Raw genomic sequence first — 19598 nt, 5'->3', positions numbered from 1 at the left:
TCATTATTACTTCTGAGTATCTCTCCTGTGGGCATAAAATTAAATAAATACTAAATTGACACTGGAAAAGTGGCCAACAAATAGCAACGCGTTGTGTTTATTTTCCTTCTTGAATTTACTTACTCAAAGAATATGTGTTAGGACTCCTCCTTAAAGGCTTGCATGGTCTCCTATGACTTGCAAGGTAGGACTTCCTGTTTTGGATCAGGTATTCTCATCTTTGACATGGTAGAGAACCAACTTAACCTAACAGACTGAAACAATCTTTCCTTTTTCAAGTGAGAAGATCAGAGTTTTCTTGAGGATCGCTGTAGCAGAAATGCAAAGTCACAGCCTGAAGCAATTACTGAGCAGCTGGTGGGAAGGCAGGGCCAACCCAGGGGAGCTCAGGTGGATGCAGTGCACCTGAGTGACCAGAATCCACCCCTTCCTAGACTTCATTTAAGAGTCAGCAGTAGAGATGAGGGCATCTCTTGCTGGAGATCCCTGTCTACCTGAGGCCTTCTAAAGGTAAGAGCTTCCTTCCTCTGTTTCTGTGGCTGTTAGATTTGATTAAGTCCTCACTTGATCAGCCTGGGACCTTGCTGCTCAGCTGTCACTTGCTGCACTTTCCATTGTATTACACTAGCAAAGTGATCTTGGCTGCCTTCTCTGACTACAAGGTGAGAGCGTCACATCAGCAAGAAGAGAATCTATGAATTGTAAACTTCTCCAGCTAAATCCCTAAACTTGGAGCCAGAGGAAGCTGGCATTTATTTTAAAATTTTGTTTGTTTTCACCTACCAGTTTTTAACTTCTGATTTCCGTATTAAGTGTTCTGAGTGACCTCTACTGGTTGACCAGATACATTAACCCTGTACATCTTCTCAAAGTCCTACAAATAGGGACAGCAATCTACTCTGCTGCTGAAAATAACACCTATTTATTTCCACTTAACAATCATGACTCACTACCTATAAAGTACAATTAAGAAAAGCTACTTATAGATTGGTTATTTACCTCTGCTTCTATTATTTACCTGCCTCTCCATATTGCTAATATCTGAAGCAGCAAGTAGACTATACTAAATCTACTGTATTTTGCTACTTTCCATGCACACCTACCTATGTTTCTGTCATAACCACTGCAGTGTGGAGCCCACCCTGAAACCTGTTCGTCCTGGATAGCTCAGAAGAGCTGACAAGTGAACGGCTAACTCAAACAGGCACACACTGTTAAAGATGGACTGCTGGATACAAATGGCACAAGCAGACCAGCTCTGAATAATGCAAAAATTCAGCTAGAATTGCAAAAATCCATGTGTTCTTTGTACTACATTTATTTTTGTAGTATCATACCTCTACATAACTAATGTGAGACATTACTGTTTTTATATCTCGTGTGATTATGATGTCATTAAAATGAGAAACAGGCATTAAGGTTGTTCTGAAAAAAATCACCTGAAAGTCATTTTTTTTTTTTTTTTTCAAAGCTATTTTTAAACTTTGAGCGTCTGCCACATCCTATTACTATCTTATGTACAGGATGGTCATCAATGATTCATTGAAGGAATTAAAAAAAAAAGGCTTAGACAAAAGATTTCTGGCTATTTTTAGCTGTACATTCTAGCACTCGTGTTGACTGTGCAGAATCAAAGCTTTGTTAACTTTGGCAAATTTAAGATTTCACAGGAACAACGGGAAGAGTGGACTTTCCTGACAAAGCAATCAACCAAACTGGTTTCAAGTGAAAGACTGCTAAAACATTTTGCTCTAAACAGCAAAGTTTCAAAGATGAGGGAAGGAAGACTTTCTGTACTAACCCTGTTCGTATCTACTTAAGTTTTAATACTGTGCTCTTAAAAGAAATCCCTCTGATTCAAGAACAATTTCAGACCATTGTTTAACCTCTACAAATTCAGGAGTAACAGAAGATCAGTATAATGCAAAAGTTCAGTCTAGGCCTTTCCTCCTCCCCAATAAAAAAAGACAGTTTGAAACACCATCAAGTGTCATGATTAATGTACTTTTATGCTAAATAAATTGTACGGAATAATTATGTCAATGTTTCTATTGGTGAAATAAAGCACTGCATTATTGTAAACAAAGAATAAGTTCGGTATATTACCATTACAAAGCCTAAAGATTTCATTGGACATATTACCTCTTTGACAATTACCTATTTGACAATTATCTCCTATGTGAAAGCAGTTATACTCACTGGGTTTGACTTCATCTCCATAAGGTTGTCCAATATACGTGTGACTGGTAGGTTCTACAAAACAAAACATGAAATTAATGAAATACTCAATTGCTTGCTAAGCCTTATTCATAGGACAATCAACAGAACATTTGAAACACTACTTTAAAATGTTTGGCTCGTGTTTTGAAGTAGCTGAACAGCACCGAAGTAGACAATGACTGTCTAATTCAGGTGATGGTACTGCAATCTTTTATTTTTTTAAATAATTACTTCTCAAAGCTAAAGTGCTTCCTCAGCAGTCAACACTCAACATGAGACCCCCTCCCACCCCAACTTCTTTGTTTCAAGAAGCTGCCAGCTTCACTTCAGAATTCTGGAAATTCCATGGGCACCTGTTCATAATGAAGTGCCATCATGAACATATACTGCACAGCTGTATAAGCACTGCCATCTGAGAACCTTCCAACACTGGAAACACAAGAATGTTTACTTCGTAGGCTTCACAATGTTACACGATGGAAATGCTTAGCAATGTTCAGCTTATTGATCAAGGCTCTTCTCCTAGGTGCCTTTTTTTTTTAAAAAAAAAAAAAGACTGGCTAAATTTCAGCTAACAGGTAGAAAGCACTATTTATTTCTCACTTCTGCACATTCCAAGAACCTCAGCTTAGAAATTCTATATCCCTAAGCCATGTTCTATTAAATTCACATTGGAACAAACTGCCATTGTAACAGTCAATCACAACAGCATTTCTGCTGCTCACTGGGAAAGGAACTCCAGGAACTTTAAATTCTCCTGGTGCCAATGGTCTATACAATGTACTGATAGTGAATATGTCATTTATGGACATAACAGTACAGTTAGCTAACTACTGTAATTTCTAACAGTTATGGCATCAAGTCCTTTGACCGTCTTGTATTATATTATTTACTAGTTCCAGGGGAACTTCAGTTTCCAAAAGTGTGTGTGGAAGTCAGAGTAGCACTGGCAGATAGAATGGTTTGGGCTGGAAGGGACCTTTAAGATCATCCAATTCCAACCCCCTGCTATAGGCAGGGATACCTCGTACCAGACCAGGTTGTTCAAAGCCCTATCCAGCCTGGCCTTGAATGCCTCCAAGGAGGAGGCAACCACAACATAAGATGTAATAGCAGATAGTGCAGACACACCAAATTGCCTGAGATACACGTAATAAACAGTGCTTTCTGTAAGCCAAACTAACCCTCTGCTCAGCTGAGAAAAGTCTCACATCTAGAGGTGTTTTCCAGTGGGCAATACAAATACCAAGCCAGATTAGGAACTCAGTAACTGCACTAGCCTACAACACTTTAAGGATTTAACCTGTAATGCAAAATAATATCCTGGAATCATGTTGGCAAACATTATTTTTTGCTGCTAGTTCTAATTCAGTTTCAATAGCAACATAATGCTTCCGAATTTTAGAAAATGTACTTCATCCAATTTTAGTAGAACAGTGACTACCAAAACAAGTGCAATATTCTGCTTCAGTCCTTTTATTACAGCTAATAGGAAGCCTTCATGGAAGAATTTTTCTTCCTCTTTAGTAAACATATTTAAGTAGATAAGTGGAGTCTCAGTATGTTAAGACTTCTGTCAGCTGGAGGTTTCTAGGACACTACTTCATAATTATATCAGTAAAGTTCTTTTCCTGACAGACTAGATGATCTTAGGTCTTTTCCAATCTTAATGATTCTATGATTATAATCAACCACCTATGTAACTTCCAATACAAATTCACCACATCCAGGGCAAAAACTTAATTTTGCATTATGAATTACTAATCTGCAGAATAAACATGGGTCATGCTGAAAATGGCACCTCCTGTTTATTTCCCCGGAAACTACAACAGATACGAAGAGAAGAACTCTGTTAACAGAGGAAATCCTTATCTACAAAGCACTGTTCTCAACACAGTCTACATCAGCTCTGTGTTTTTGTCAGCCACGAACAAGAGCCTACAACCACACTTGTAAAAATCCACTGGAGGGGACCTGCTGTTGCACTGCTGAAACTGACCACCCATGGCCTCACTGAGCTCACATCCACTGTTTGGTCTCCACAAACATTCAGCAAACAACACTAAGTGACCATGGGTGCCATTTTTTCCAGACTCCTCCTCTGCCACTCTGGGCCACCATAACAGAATACAGAAGGCATTACTTTCAGAGCAGGCCTCATAGCACAACAGAAGAAACAAAAATCATTTTCCTCAGTGTTCACAATTGCTTGACAATGCACAGTCTATAAACTTACTTGTTGCTTCAGTACCAAGTTCTTCACGCCTTCCATCACAAATTGTGATCCTGTATTCATAACACGTGAAAACAGACTGAAAACCAAAACAACATTGCAAGTGAAAAAAAAAAAACCATATAATTTTAAGCTTAAAATTAATATCCAATTCCTATTAAAGCCAATGCAACAAAGGTACTAATTCAGTTTTTCATGAAATAAGCTATTTTTCAAACTGCATGGCAACCAAGTGTTTGGGAATACACCTAAAATTTAGCAGTTAGATTCTCAGCTATCAATAGGAGCCTTGTGTTCTACTCTCTGATCCACTCAACAGTTAAAGCCTTCAGTACTAGAACGATTTGAATGCTCCATTTCTTTCTTTTTCCAACCTAAGAAAACAGAAAGAATTCTGATACCGACATGGGAAAAATCAGTAACTGTACTGTGACAGTCTCCTTATGACAGCACACTTCTGAACATACAGCTGGTAGCAGGGAATTTCTATGGGTTATGTACAGCCTTACCTTTTCATTCTGTGTCTTAAAATAACCAACTACACTCTCTCCAGGAGATCCTAAGAAAAGTAAGAGCATTCTTGCTTCCTGCCCTACAGATGACCCATTTTGAATACACAGGGTTGTTTTTGTTTCCTGCTATGGATTAAATAAGGCTACGCATGCTGGCTGTCTTAGTTTCTTGCTGAATTCTCCTATGACAGCCCGTACACTTCATGTGAAGGTAACAGGAATCACTATATTAAGTTACTTTCTGGATTTAGCCATATATCCCTTTTTTGGTTTCTTTTTATGCAAGACCCAGGCACTGTTAATTTAAAAAACAAATTTTTCAAATAGGGAAGTGTTTTATTCGAGGCTACATCCCTCTGTACACTTTGAGTACTACTAAAATAAACCTACACTTTCAGTACTACTAAAGTAAACCAGAAACTGACAATTAATCAAAAACATACCCCAAAGGTTTAGGCGTAGAGTTTCCATAGCTGGTTGGAGCTGAAGCCATCTTAGTGAAAGCCCTATGAAAGCAGGGGTAGAAATCAATTACTTCATCTCATGGCACATCCTGCTGTACAGTGTTCCACTCCAGTCATTTGAAAGTGAAAATACTTATGCTTCTCAAACTGTTTCTGGAAGAAACTATTTCTCATATGCATCCCTCTTGTCTACATCTACAATGATTAAGAAGCTGAATTAGATTTTGTATTTAATGGGAATTTATTTTTATAAGATGTACAGTAACTGATAGGCAGTGCAGCCCTTTGGCATGAACCACAAAATCTGGAGGCTGAGCAAACCCAACTTTTCACCAAATTCAATACATTTTTTCTGTCTTGGATAATTAAGAACACTGATATGCATCACACTGAGTAGGGTTCTGGCATTATTAGAGTTCCATTGTAAAGTAAGATTTTGCATGTATTACCATTACAATGACAGCAAAGATTATGCCAGAATAAATGTTTACGGATAATTTACACTGTATGATATCCACGCTGAATTCTGTAAAGTTACCCCAATTACAGCCTCATATAGGAAAAAAAAGGAAATTACTCACTTCCACTGTTTTATGTAGCTCAGAGGAGCTAGGTTACAACCTGCATCCATCAGTGCTTTTTTATACTGGTCCAAATCAATCTGAAATTATGAAGTGGAGAATTACAACAGGTTTAAACTACTCTTAACTCATTAACTCATGTGAAATACAAGATTACATTAACTTCACTGATACTACAACTTTGCTTTTTCAATATTTAGATAAAAAGCAATTATTAATCCCATCCTCTACCAAGTACAAAAATACAATTTAGATGTAAGCACACAGAATTTAATTCCACAAGTACAGTTAAGTTTAGTGAAAACTACTTGTAGCAAATGCATTTTAAGGAAACAGTTTACAATATCTACATCCTTCAGAAACCTGACTGCATCATGGTTTATGTAAAGTGTCACAACAGCAGCCGGTGAAAATGAAGAGCATCTTACCCAACCCAAACTCATTTTTTCTACTAGTCTGAGTCAGTATAACATTTCATTGTGAAATGTTTCCATGCTATCTATATTAATTCTACATTACAATATTTCTACAGTATAATAGAAAACGTTCTTGAAATTAACCATAAGCTCTAACGAACTATTAAGAAATTGCCTCCTGAACTGTTCTGATAACAGCATTTCTGAATTGTGCATCCACTAGTCAACTAAACAAATCATCTTTGAACAAACAAGGATAGAGTGAAAAGCATCACGTAAACTTTTTAAAATCTACTTATAGTGGAAAGTGTACCAAGATGAGTTTCATAGTAACTCTGAACTGAATGTTTCAAAAGACAATCTGCCTTCTTACTAGTCACGCTTATCCTTCACGGTAGTAGCTAATGTTTGACAGATTCTTTGATAACACCAGAGAACTTATTTTAAGTTTTTGGATTACCTGGGCATATCATGCTTCTGTTCACAGCAAAGCACAAGTACCTACTTAAGGCTGATCAAACACAGAAAAGCCTACTTGGTAAAACATGGTGTCATGAGCTGTAAAGAATGTACCTCTGAAGGTGCCTGAGATGAGCTGATATAATAGATAAGAAATAGTCGCATTTTGTCTTCGGGAGTTCCTGCTGCAGTGAAACATACAATAAAAACTGTAACTATGCAGTGTTAATTGCTCTTCCACGTATGCATACAATAACCATTACTATAAATAAACACATATATAATTCAGACCTTATCTCTCCTCATGGCTTTGTTCAGCACACACAGCAGTAGAAGACATTCAGCAATTTTATTTAAGAATTATTAATAAGCTCACTGTTTCTGAAGGAATTACACCTGCCAGATCTGCTTATAAGAAACACTGCTCTGCACGTAAGGGTAACATACAAAGTAAGTTACCTCCTGGCATTACATCAACTTCAGGAACTGCAAGCATTTAACAGACAGAAGAACTGTGAAGGAGACTGACGAAAAGCATGAAAATATAAGCCATAGCTTAGGTTTTTTTTTTTTTTTCCAGCTCTTCAATTTGTTTATGCAGCTCTAGAGTTGGCTGTACTGAATCAGGAGAGCTGAAAAAGCACTTATGTTTGAACCTTTGGTCAGGAAAAAAAACACTGAACTTTCAACTTGTCTCTGGGAAGGATTTCACCTCCTGAATTCTTAGCACACCATTTCCTTCGAGAAAAAGATTACAGCAAATATTTGGGAAGCATTATCAATGGGAATCAAAATTCATCTCTGCCAGATCAAACAGATGATCTGACCATCCTTGTGTTCCTTAGACTATAACCAACCATGTCAGAATTCAAACAGCATCTACTTTTTTTCTAGAAGAGAACCACAAATAATAGAGAACACTCCTCAAAACAAATGTTTCAAATCTGTAATCCAGCACTTCATTAGAAAAGTTTGCTTGCTGCCTTTAGATGCAGGTTACATTAAAAAACAACAACAACACCACCACTGTTCCATACTCATGGGGAAGAGAAAAATGCTTCCCAGCTACGGAATATAGATCACGACAGCAGGGGGGTCACCTAATCCAATATGCAGCTTTTGTTTATAAGCACATATTTAGTCTGGCAGAAGCCTCTCCCATAGTAAGCAATGTCACAACGAACATTCATAACTTGATTCAACTGTTTCCAAAACAAAAAATTTTAATAACCTTCAACCGATACCAGTAAGCCAGAAGATCAAAAACTGAAAAACTTTGTATCATAGGAACCAACAAACAGCCTTCACGGTACACATTCCTCTGGAGTCTTTGGCTAAAAACGCACTCTGCATGTCCTAAAGAGACACTGTAAGAGAACCTGGTCTCTGTAACTGATTCAGACACTTGGTTTCCAACTTGCCAGTTTATAGCTTATGGCAATACCTGCTGGAACACGATAGCATTTCCCTCACTGAGCATATTTACCATGCCTGCAAAACTCCTGGGAGGTTTGTGCTCACAAAAGTGTCTTGCTTAGACATGAGCAGGTGATATTTTCTCCTACCAAAAAAAATAAATACATTCAAAATAAATGCTTAGATTATATCATGTACACTTACATAAATCTTAGGAAAACATTTTTTTTTCCCTCTTGGCAAAAGTAATTGAAGTGTAGTGCTGGTATAAAACACAGCTGTGATAAACAGTTGCAAGACCCAGGCTGCTTATAAAGTGCTTCCCTTTTTCTCCTAAGCCATGGTCTGTGACAGCCTGGGAGGAGGACAGGGATGATAAATATTCTGCAGGGAACTTAACTTGACAAACCTCAAATAGAACAACTTTATTTTCAGTGGGAAGCCATCAGAGCTACTGCTTTTCTAATGGAGAAAAGCAAAATCAGTAACTCTGTTTTTAGTACCACTCCAGGATACAGTAATATCCCCTGAACCAGGAAACAGATAATTGCCATGAGTGGTAAATTGCTAACAGACAGCAAAAATGGCAGGACAAAGCAGGTAAGTGCTCAGTCTGCTGCTGTGAAGAGCTCTGCAGGAATCACTGTCCATAAGGCAAGTGCCCCACAGATCACACAAACAAATATTCACCACTGAGTGTGCTGGAAGACTTGATGCATTAGTCCTTCAAAGTAAGTATTCCTTGCTGGTATCTAACAGCAAATCACACAATTGGAAGCTATCTAGTTTTGCAAGACAGCATACACTGAAAAAACCATGGTACTTAAATCCTTTTGTTTCACCACTGTCTTTTATCTAGGCAAAGTATATGAAATGCTAATTATTTACTATAAACAACTGAATAACTAGCTTATAAAGAAAACTCTAGCTTAGATGTCTAATCTTTTTCTTGTGCACACCCAGGATGTTCATGGTTAAAAGGTTCCAGTGACAGCTATGTGAGGCCACTGCCTCTATGCTACAGCACTGCAAAAAGCCGAGAACACATTCTGGCTTCGGCCTTTTACAGAACAGTTCCCAGTGACTCCTGCTGATAGAGAACCCAAATACCAGTCAGTGTGTAAAGCTTTAGTATGTAGTAACCAGACGTGAATCAGCTGGGAAGCTCTGCTGCTGGGTGCTGGTAACAGATCTGCCACAGCTGTGTGAAGGCACATCAAACCCCCATGCGTCTGTCAGCCATCTACCCAGTTTATTAGCTTGATTCCCTTTTCTCCACCATCTCACCACCCATCTCCCTCCCCACCCTCCAAGCAAAGGCCACCTACCTACGCTACTGCCCCTTTATCTAAGCAAATCCAGTGAAATGCCCTGTTCCATTCTGGCTTTAATGATGCGTGGGATTCTAAAGAACCAGCGCTGTTCAGAACACACAATTCCACGCTGTATTAGTAAATGCTTGAGAAGCAAGGAAGTTAAAATCTTACAGCTTTCAGCAACACAGAATTAGAAATGGATTTTTGTGGAACTGCAAAAGTCACCATTTTTTTAATATATAACTCACCCTATTAATAAGCACGCTAGACCACTACTGGAATCAATGACAAGCTGTTTCCTTTATAAAGCTGCACAGCTTGCAACACACATACGCTCTTTACCATCCACAAAGTTATAGCACGTGCTTATTGCATCTCAAAGCATGTTGATACCAAGTTCAGATTTAAAGTACTCACCATCTGGGTCAGAAATCATGTCCAGCAGAGATTTATCCAGAGTAGATTTGCTCATTATTTTTTCCTCGTATTCAAAATACACATCCAGTTTTCTAGTCTGTGTAAGAATAAACATTACAATTTATTAACTGTAACTGATTCTTCATACTGTGACAAATATTTCTTTCCTCTTCAAAAGGTTTTAGTCATCACAACTGTTTAAAAAAAAAAAAGTTTTTAAATAAATCGCCAGAAAAAAAAAATGCTTGCCATTATCAACCTCAGAAAATTGACACTACTCTCACAGCAGAAGTGAAAATGCAAGTTAAGCAAAGGAGGTCCGATGTACAAATACTAGACTGGAAGAGGAGCTTTGTTTGAAACTCTACTTTTGCCGCAGCTGCAAATTTCACACCATCATGCATAGTGTCAAATTTATGCTGAACACGAAGTCTCTCAGTCAATGAGACAATTACTCAATGTAGACAAGCAGGAAATTCCTAAATCCACTACAGCATCATCCCAGATAAGACTGGGAGCTTTCCTTTCAAATCTGAAGGTCTGTTGGTATGAAGGAGCTATTTCAATAAAGATGGAACACTTCATAATTAGGTCACCTGGCTAACACTGGAAAAAAAAAAGTCTCTAAATATACAACATCTTACTGTGACAGATTACGAGAGCATGCAGACCAAATTGAGAAAATCCTTTTTTAGGGAGGACACCACAGCTACTGCAAAAGCTCTATGGAATGGCCATGCAACTACTGACAGCACTCAGTGCATGAGCACAGACAGCCAGGCTTTGCACATCTGATCAGTTCCAATCTGAACACAGAAGAATGCATTCCAGCACTGATTTAGAAACCTAATGTTCCATCACAGTTTTTTTTATTAAAATGTAGAATTACAGCAAACATTACAATGGCTCACAAAGCCTTAACTTCTGGCCACTAACTAAATCCTGTTGAACACATTCAGGCTATAGGAATGCTGTTGTGCAACGACTCCAGAAGGAGACTGGTAGAGTGGATCTCCATCTCACTGCCTTGGAAGCATTTCAGCTCCACACTGTGGTCACTGGGAGACTGAAATGGTGTTAGCAGATTAAGGCACGAGTCACCACACTTTCTCCTCAGGTTAACAGATTCTGAACATTTTCTGCCCGATGTTGTTGAGGCATGAAAAATTGCTATGGCTCCTTTTAACCCAGTGCAGTGGTTGTTCTAATGGCAGCAACAGAAAAACATTGGAAAACATCTCACTTGCTTCTGAATCCTACTACAATTATTCCTAAGAACACAAATAAGGAAATTAAAAATTAAAAAAAAAAACAAACAACACAAAGATAAGAAGGAAAGAGAAAAGAAGAAAATTAGGATATTTCACACTTGAGTATAGTAAGAGTTAGGGATGAAAATACAAAATAAAAAGTCACAAGAGTATTTTACTATTGAAAATTGTTGGCAGTCAGCTTATGCAGGCAGCCACTTACCTTACAGTATCACACACATAAAACTCCTACTTCTCATTACTATCTACCCAACACATTGTGAAGAGCAGTTTCTTACAGAACACCACCTCAATTTAATTCAGCCTTTGTAGAAGCTCGTACTCAGGGATATTTTAACAAGCTCTATCTCTGCAGCAGTTTCCATGAAGTGAACTCAGAATTGATCACTTGCTACTTCTAGAGGTAGAAGAATCTTATTTTGTCACTGCGACTGGCATTACATAAAAGTTATGTGGACTGAGAAAAAAAAAAAAGACGCAGAGCTTCTCTCAAAGCTGTATTTGCCTTGTACTCATATTAGGAGGGTACTCACAGCCACAGTTACACCGCTGTAAGGCACTGATCATACCTTACTCAGCTGAAAGGTAAACCAATGATAGTGGCTATGCTACACTACTGTACAGACAACAGACAGGAACTGCCAGCCTTTTTCCAGGTGTTTCATTCAGATGCAATTTGGTATCTGGCATGTCAGACATGTTCTGTGACCTGTCTCCACAAGACTGGACAACTCTAATTTGCATTATAAGCTTTCTTAATTGTCTCTAGATACAGAAAACAACTGCAAAGAAGCCACTACGTTTTTTTCCAGACTTTGCATTATATTCACTTCCTTTTGTGTTTGAAGTAAATTTAAGTTCCTCACAAGGAGTTAAAATCAATGTCTTGAGGTTTAAAATATTTTTCCCAGACAAAAGGCATCCAACTAACAAAGGATTTCACAAAATCTGGAAACTTCATCTCATTAAGATAAATACATTATTGTTGAATTTGGCAGTGCCTGTATTATCTTAGCTGGTGTTTCATTTAAGACAAACTTATTCAGATGGCATGTAAAACCTCTACAACATAAAACAAATATGTTATCTCAAAATATTTGTCTACAGGTCAATTTCTAAATAAAATAATTTAAACATGAGATACTTCAAATTGTAAGAGTAGATTTACAATTCTTAACTCATTTTCATTGCAAACTGCTTAAAATTCTTCCCAACTCTGTGCTACTTTCTGACTGAGTAGAGAAAAACAGAGTAACTGCAGCAAAGAAAACTCACTGGCTGCATACAGCCACAGTACTTAGAGCGTGAACAGAAATATTAATGGCAGTTACATACTTACTCTGCAAAATTTGGGACAGTGGTTTTTGAAGCATGAACTTCGCACTCTTCACAAAAACAAAACTGACAATCCTAAAAAACTCACCTCCTTTATGTTTGCCCACAGTACATAACACACACACACCTACTGATATGGATCAATACAGTGAGTCCACTTAGTTTTCTCATCAGCAGGTGACTAACCAACGTTACAGAGAAAGTGCTCATTAGGGCAGTAGTTTTCTTATGCAGGTATGTGAGGAATTAGATGGACACCAAGTAAAATTTCATAGGATTACTGAAAAGCCACAAACACTACAAGTTACCTTTTGACAGATTTCCCAGATATGTCATATCAATGAGACAGTTACTTCCCAAAGAGCCAACTATTCCAAAAAGTGCTGATAAGAAGCAGATGTCCCGGTTTAGAGGAAAGTGCCATTTTTCTCACTCAATGACAAACTCTCAGACATGCCAAGAGTAAAAGCTGGGGAACGGGAGCTAAACAATCCTGTAGATTCAACAAGACAAGACAGCAAGAAAGAGGTCCTTATGGCTGCCAAGCTGGATAGCAAGGTGAAGAAAAATAAAGACGCGTTTACATTTACATTCCTTTCTGCCTCCTGCTCTTCATTTCCTAATGTAACATCTTATTCCATCCTAACACCATTCAATGACCTTTCTCATTTCCAGTTAAGGGACAGGATCTCTATTGTAATTAAAGCTCCACATTTCAGCTTCTTTATTTATTTAATATTTGTGAAAGCTTTCAACTTAGCATCTTTAAAAACAATTTGTTATGAAGCCAAAATTTATTTTCAAATAAGTTACTGAAGTGCACCAAAATCTCCACCTGAGCACAGGACTCCAAAACAAGCATAAAATTCCTTCATTTTTAAGGCAGAAAAGGGGAAAAGCAGGATTAACTGAAACATCCTAGAAGGTCATCATGAGGTTCTCCTATCCTCTTTACTGAGATACTTCCTTTTAGAGAGAGGGAGAGAGAGAATATGCAGAAAAAGAAAAAGAAAAAAATCATATTTTAACTTCCTGGAGGGAATTTCTCAAAGATATTGACAGAAAACAACCTGAAATAACAGCCCCGCAGAAGTCAATGGAGTGAGTGAGGCTAGCCAGGTAACTGAAGTGTGATGGATGTCACCACGTTTATTGATAACAGGGCTCAGAGGGAAACAATGAAAAACACGAAAGATATTCTGACTAGGACTAATCACTTTACCTTCTAAGTACAGCAGCCAGAGAAAGCCTGATTTGAGCTCTCCTTGCAGAAGCAGTGTGCTGTATAGTAGCAATCCCCTCAGGTCTGGAATGCTTCTCTGGGTTACTCCTCAAGGTTGAGAGATGCTTACTGACTACTACTTGTTGCTGAGTGAAATCTGAATTTTGAAAGGTACCTGATTTACGTTAAGATTTAGCAAAGTGAATTAATCACTCTTGTAATTGTAGTGAATTAATGACATCAATCTACTTTCCATAATAAATCAAATTGTGGCTGTATAATTTAAATTGTTTAGATGTTGGATACCTCCTGCAACAAATTGGCTTAGTCTGCTCCTTTCAAGAGGCAGAGGCATTCTAGAAAGCTGGGAGCAGCAGCTACACAGCCATTTCCCTCTTACTGAGCTGTACACAACTACCACAAGATAATGACAGAAAGGGCAAAACAACTGAACTCAGAAAAAAACTTATTTGCTGGGCAGTAACTTAATCACCTGTGCTGAATTAGAGAAAAATGACCCAGACCACTATGACATAAATATTTAGCTGTGTACACTTTTTTGTTCCTGTGGTAAGACAGAAACGTGACCTGTTTTACAAAAGAACCATTAAAATAGTGGGATTCCATTAAAAAATATGAAATGGTTAATTTGGAAGGCCATGCAGATAACGGAATCCTTCACAGCATCAGATCTTGAAATCAAGCAAAACTGGAGAAGCGTGGTAAGAAAATTACATGGGGATTCAACAAAATCCAAACCAAACAAGGGTCAGTAATCTATCACTGCTAGTAATTTGCATAGAAATTCAATACTAAAAACTATATAAAATTCTAGCAAGATTAACATCTACCCTTCTCGCTAATGAATATTTTAGAAAAGCATAAGTGTACGTGCCATAATTCAACATTCTTCAGTAATGTGAGCATCTGTGTGAGACAGACACGCAAAGACAGGCATTACTTGAAACACCACAGTAGCTAGAGAGAGATTATCTGCAATTCTAGACTTAAATGTATCAGTTACCAGCATCTTCAGAGAAGAATCAATGCATAACGAAGACGAATTTGTTCTAAGCGCTGACAATAAATAGCCGATGGTTCACTTACTGAAAAAAGTGATGCATTCTTTCCATCATTTCACTAAATATTTAAATATGCCAGAAAACTGCCAGGACCCTTGAGCATGTGATTCACTTCTGGTTTCCTCTGGCTGTGTCTTAGAAAATTATCCAAGACCATATGGAAAGAAGATGTAAACTGAGCACTAAAATATGATATAAGAGAAATTAAACTCACTTAGGCTAACTAGAGCAGGTCTCATAGCATTCTTTGCACTGATTCTCACACCTGCAAGAATAAAAACACTCATTTACTGTAGTAAAAACCATAACTGACAATGCAGAGAATCTATTTTAGAGTCTGAATGTGCTTCCAGATCAAAGTGAAAGTGAAAATAACCTGAAAACAAGTGTAGTGTCTTACTAGATCCTCATGACCTGTACATGTGCCCAAAAACGTATCTTCCTCTTATCCTGGTCTGGTTTCTCTTTTAACCTCACATAAAACACACTGCAGTACTGCCTCAAAGTATCATGAGACTTTCTTTAAAAAGTACTGGCTGAGATTATGTATTTTTGTGGTGAAAGTATTTCTGAGAAATGCACACAGTAACATACCATCCTGTACTTTAAACCTGCCCACCTTGCATGGGTATTTTTTTGTCACTCTAGAGATTGAAAAGGAGAGAAAAAAAAAAAAAAAATCACAAAGCAATGGGAGGAATTTTACAATCATTTAGGGAAAATACTCTTGTGTAGGTAAGTTTCAGTGGAAAAAATAATAAAACTTGTTTCTGCACTAGCCTGAGTTTAGTTAGTTCCTAAGTGCTTGGAGAAGGAAGTGATCCTTTCTAAAGCAAAGAAACAATGATAGAGACACGCATCATCAATGTACTGAAGAAACTACATGCTTATTTGTCTCAGTCTTCTACAGCTCTGTAATAAAAAGTACAGAGCGCTCTGCAGAATAAGAATTAAGAATCATTTATGGATAAATTGATCCCTGCTCCCTGGGAGCTCTCTAGTGGCAGGCTCCTGTCAGAGAAGGGAGACTAAGGCTAGCAGAGGGCTGCTGCAGAAAGACAACTCAAGGTGACAGGAAAGTATCTCAGTGACACCTAATCAAGAACAAACAAATACATCCCAATTCAGACTTTTGCAAAGATGACACTGTTTATCAGAAATGCTGTTATTTCTATTCCACATGCTGCTCTGAAATCTGGCTTCTGTCCTAAAAACTCATGTAAGTATGGGTGTATCATTTCTGTCAAACCCTTGGGTTTGTTAAGATCAGCCTCCTTTTCTCCAAGCTTATTGCCCTCTAAAACTTCCTGGGGAGGAAAAGGAGAGAAGGAGGTGCTCAGCTTTTCTCCCTGGAGACAGGATGCCTGTACATTGCTCAAAACCATGTTCAACCAGGCTCAGACTAGACACTAGGAAGAACTTACTGAATGGGCAGTCAGACTCTGGAACAGACGTCTTGAATATCTGGTTGATGGCCCCCTGATTGTCCATGTTTAAGAGGCATTTTGATAATGCTTTTAATGGTATGCTTTAAGTTCAGATCAGTCCTAATGTAGTCTGATAGTTGGATTCAATTTTTGTAGGTGTCTTTTCCCTTAAAACTATTCTGTATTTTGTTCTATATCTTAAAATTCGAAACAAATTCATTCATAGAGCTTGGTTAAAAAAAAGTTCAGCAGCAGTAATAACTGAAGATGCACCTCACACACTTGAGGAATGCTGAAGTAGTTTTCATAACACGCTGCATTCCATCACTTTTAAATAGCATGGATAACATTTTCTAAACTACTTTCCAACGACACTTGGTGCTTGAATCACTTTCTAGAAAAAAATGCACTGTTTCTCAAAGTCTCACCTATAATTTCTCTTGGTCTACTGTGGAAGTAGATGTATCGTCAAGATTACCTGAGTAATAACCAAAGTCTTTACCTGATACAAAACTATCTGCAAGTTCCCTGATAAAAGAGCAGCAGACAAACAAAAAAGTGAAGAAATATCTTTCCTAAGAATACAAATAACACAGAAGACATTTAACACAGACCCTGCTGAAAAGACTAGTTTGGTAACTTGCGTCATTATTGCCACATCTCTGGATATCACTTTCATTTGGTGAACAGTATTCTTGACAAGTGCATAAAGCACATAATGAACATAACATCAGTGCTTAGACTTCAGTCATAATTGGCCATGACATGTCCCAAAAATAAACCAAACACTTTTTCATAAACTTAATTTAGAAAGACTTCAGCCCAATAAAGGTTATGGCCATCGTAGTAAAATGAAACAAAACAAAGAGTATAGTGGTAAATTCCAAAACAAAGAAAAGGGCGTTTACCTCACTTCTCATACATAGATATGCAAAATTCATTCCTCCTTACCCTTCAACACTAAGTAATGCTATATTGTGATTTATGAAAGGGTTCATACAGTTCAGAAAGCTCACCTTTTTTTTTTTTTTTTTTTTACATCTCACTTCACTTGCTCAAGTATTTTTCTCCAGGTAAGGAATACAATTAACTCAGAGAAAGCTGAACTCAGAGAGACATCTTACCTTTATATGCTCCAAAACAGCTGTTGCAACATTTGTATGCAGATCAATGAGCCTCTTCTTTTCCAGAAGTTCTGGAAGAGAGCTGAAAAGATTAAATACAAACTAATCTGCTGAGTTGCAGCAATTAGTTGAATTGTGCATACTTGCTACAGAAAAATTATGGAATACAGTACAGTTTAACTGAAACATTTCAAAATATAGATCTAATGAATCCCAAATAAAGCAAAGTAATCCACACACTTTTTATCTTGATTAGTAAAAAAATACAAACAACATGGGCAATTTAGTATTCCTGTCGAAAGCTCACGATCAACAACAGGTATTTGCCCTTCTTACCTAAACAAGTCATATATTAAAATTACGGTTTACATCATCAACATTCAGTTCATTTTTGATACAGATTAAAGTTTCAATATCTGTCAAATCACTGCAAAAGAACATCAAATAATGTCAAAGAATCAAAGAATTATCAAATAATATGCTAACTAATGGAATGAAAAACAGATTCACGATTAGGAACAAGTCTAACTCTCAGATTTTTAGTGTCATTCAAAAAGTTAGGTAACCAGGAGCAGGAAAGTAAGCTTCCCATGCAGCGTTCTTAAGAAGGAACTACAATTTTGCAAAGAGATGTCACAGTAGCTACATGATACAAAATGTAACCAGTTCCACTGTACAAAGCAAGGAGTTGCTTTGAGAAGTGGACTTCTTTAACTTTCTTCTAAGGAAGGAATGCAGAGATAGTTGATGCTTTTGTGGTGAAAGAATGCAAGCAAATCTACAATGCACTTTTGTTCTTCAGCACTGCTGCTGATGAAACATTTCAAGGGCCCGTGGTAGGGGGTTTGAAACCAAATGATCTTTGAGGTCCTTTTCAACCCAGGCCATTCTATGATTCTACGTTTAGAGCACTATCAAACACACGCTGTTGAAGCAGCATGCAGAAGACCTTGTGGAGGACGTGCTGTCTTGAATTAGAATAATGCAGCATCTATGTTTTATTAATGAGCTGAATAGTCTTTTTTAAAAAATATTTACTTAAAAGGATACTAAGAATGAAAGAATTAAAAATAGTTCCCAACCAATTAAAAAATTATGCAATATTGACTACTTACCTAACAGCTGAAGTAAGCTTAGCCGTATTGTCAGAAAGCATGCTTATTGCTCCTTCATCCTCCCCTTCTATGCCCTAGTTTTTGCACAATGGTTTGTAAAGAAACATGAAAATAATCATGAGTATGAAGATGATACACAGAAATACAGTCAGTGCATTTTGGACCAATTTTCTCATAGTGATATTAATGTCTGGACTGTGTTTTACAATAAAGGAAATTACGTAAATTTAATGCCAATACGTGCAAGAAGTTGAACCTTCTAATGAATTATGGCACTCCTAGTCCTACATCTAAGTTCACATTACACCTAAAACTCAGCATGCACTGACATTTTTGGTTGTTGGCTAGCAGAGGGGGCTAGGAAATATGTAAGTCCTATTAGTCTTCAAATGAAAAGCATGAGGTCAGCCGTACCATTATACTTTTAAGTCTTTTGACTTCATCTTCTTGGGCTCTGTAGGATTCCAGTTCTTGTTGGACAGATTCAGCTACCTCTGGAAAAGGACTAATGTAATACTCTGCATTAGGCTCAGTTAAGATCCACAAATCATTTCAAGAACATTCTATAATCAAGGTGATGTTGAAAACGTATTTCAGAAATACCAATACATTAATATTACCAAATATGTGAAAATAATGATGTTTTACGTTTGACTTCCTAAGCAATTACTGAAAGCAGTAACTACATACATGTATTCTGATAAACGGTTTTGTGCTCCAGAACAAAAAGCAAATACAATGAATGATGGAATGAATATGGACAATGATCCTTCCATTAAAAAAAGTCTGTCCAAAGAAACTCAAAAATAGAATTATAACAACATGAAAGAATACTCAGAATTTATATTCACCTCATTATTTTTATTTATCTTAAAATTCACTAAAGGAAGTAATTTTACACCTTTAAAATTTAAAGTAAAAATAATTTTACTCCCTTTAAAATTTAAAAAGGCCTAGCAAAACACACAGGACAAGCCATATTAATCAC

At 37.3% G+C, this 19598-nt stretch overlaps 1 protein-coding gene and 1 long non-coding RNA gene across 5 annotated transcripts in view; one reads left to right on the top strand and one right to left on the bottom strand.

Annotated features, from left to right (window-relative positions):
• LOC128085694 (uncharacterized) overlaps positions 1 to 572 on the top strand; it is a 42728-nt gene extending 42156 nt beyond the window's left edge. For all 3 annotated transcript variants that reach the window (XR_008209056.1, XR_008209055.1, XR_008209053.1), the window contains one exon: positions 280 to 572. This is a non-coding gene — a long non-coding RNA (uncharacterized LOC128085694). The remainder of the gene's footprint in view (positions 1 to 279) is intronic.
• Positions 1 to 19598, bottom strand: part of SCFD1 (sec1 family domain containing 1) — a 45109-nt gene that overhangs the window by 8287 nt on the left and 17224 nt on the right. For both annotated transcript variants that reach the window (XR_008209052.1, XM_052693433.1), the window contains exons 12-20: positions 19025 to 19115; positions 18611 to 18684; positions 17496 to 17577; positions 10035 to 10131; positions 7000 to 7070; positions 6011 to 6090; positions 5409 to 5471; positions 4457 to 4532; positions 2200 to 2253 (exon numbers count right to left, since the gene is read on the bottom strand). Coding sequence is in view for 1 of the 2 variants with exons in the window: in XM_052693433.1 (XP_052549393.1) it covers positions 2200 to 2253; positions 4457 to 4532; positions 5409 to 5471; positions 6011 to 6090; positions 7000 to 7070; positions 10035 to 10131; positions 17496 to 17577; positions 18611 to 18684; positions 19025 to 19115 (688 nt within the window). In the remaining variant the exon portion in view is untranslated. The remainder of the gene's footprint in view (positions 1 to 2199; positions 2254 to 4456; positions 4533 to 5408; positions 5472 to 6010; positions 6091 to 6999; positions 7071 to 10034; positions 10132 to 17495; positions 17578 to 18610; positions 18685 to 19024; positions 19116 to 19598) is intronic.

This window comes from Tympanuchus pallidicinctus, unplaced genomic scaffold, assembly GCF_026119805.1.
Source record: "Tympanuchus pallidicinctus isolate F22 unplaced genomic scaffold, pur_lepc_1.0 scaffold3, whole genome shotgun sequence".
NCBI classification, from domain to species: Eukaryota; Metazoa; Chordata; class Aves; order Galliformes; family Phasianidae; genus Tympanuchus; species Tympanuchus pallidicinctus.
Note: the sequence above shows the minus strand (reverse complement) of the source record. Positions and strands in the feature narration are given on the sequence as shown.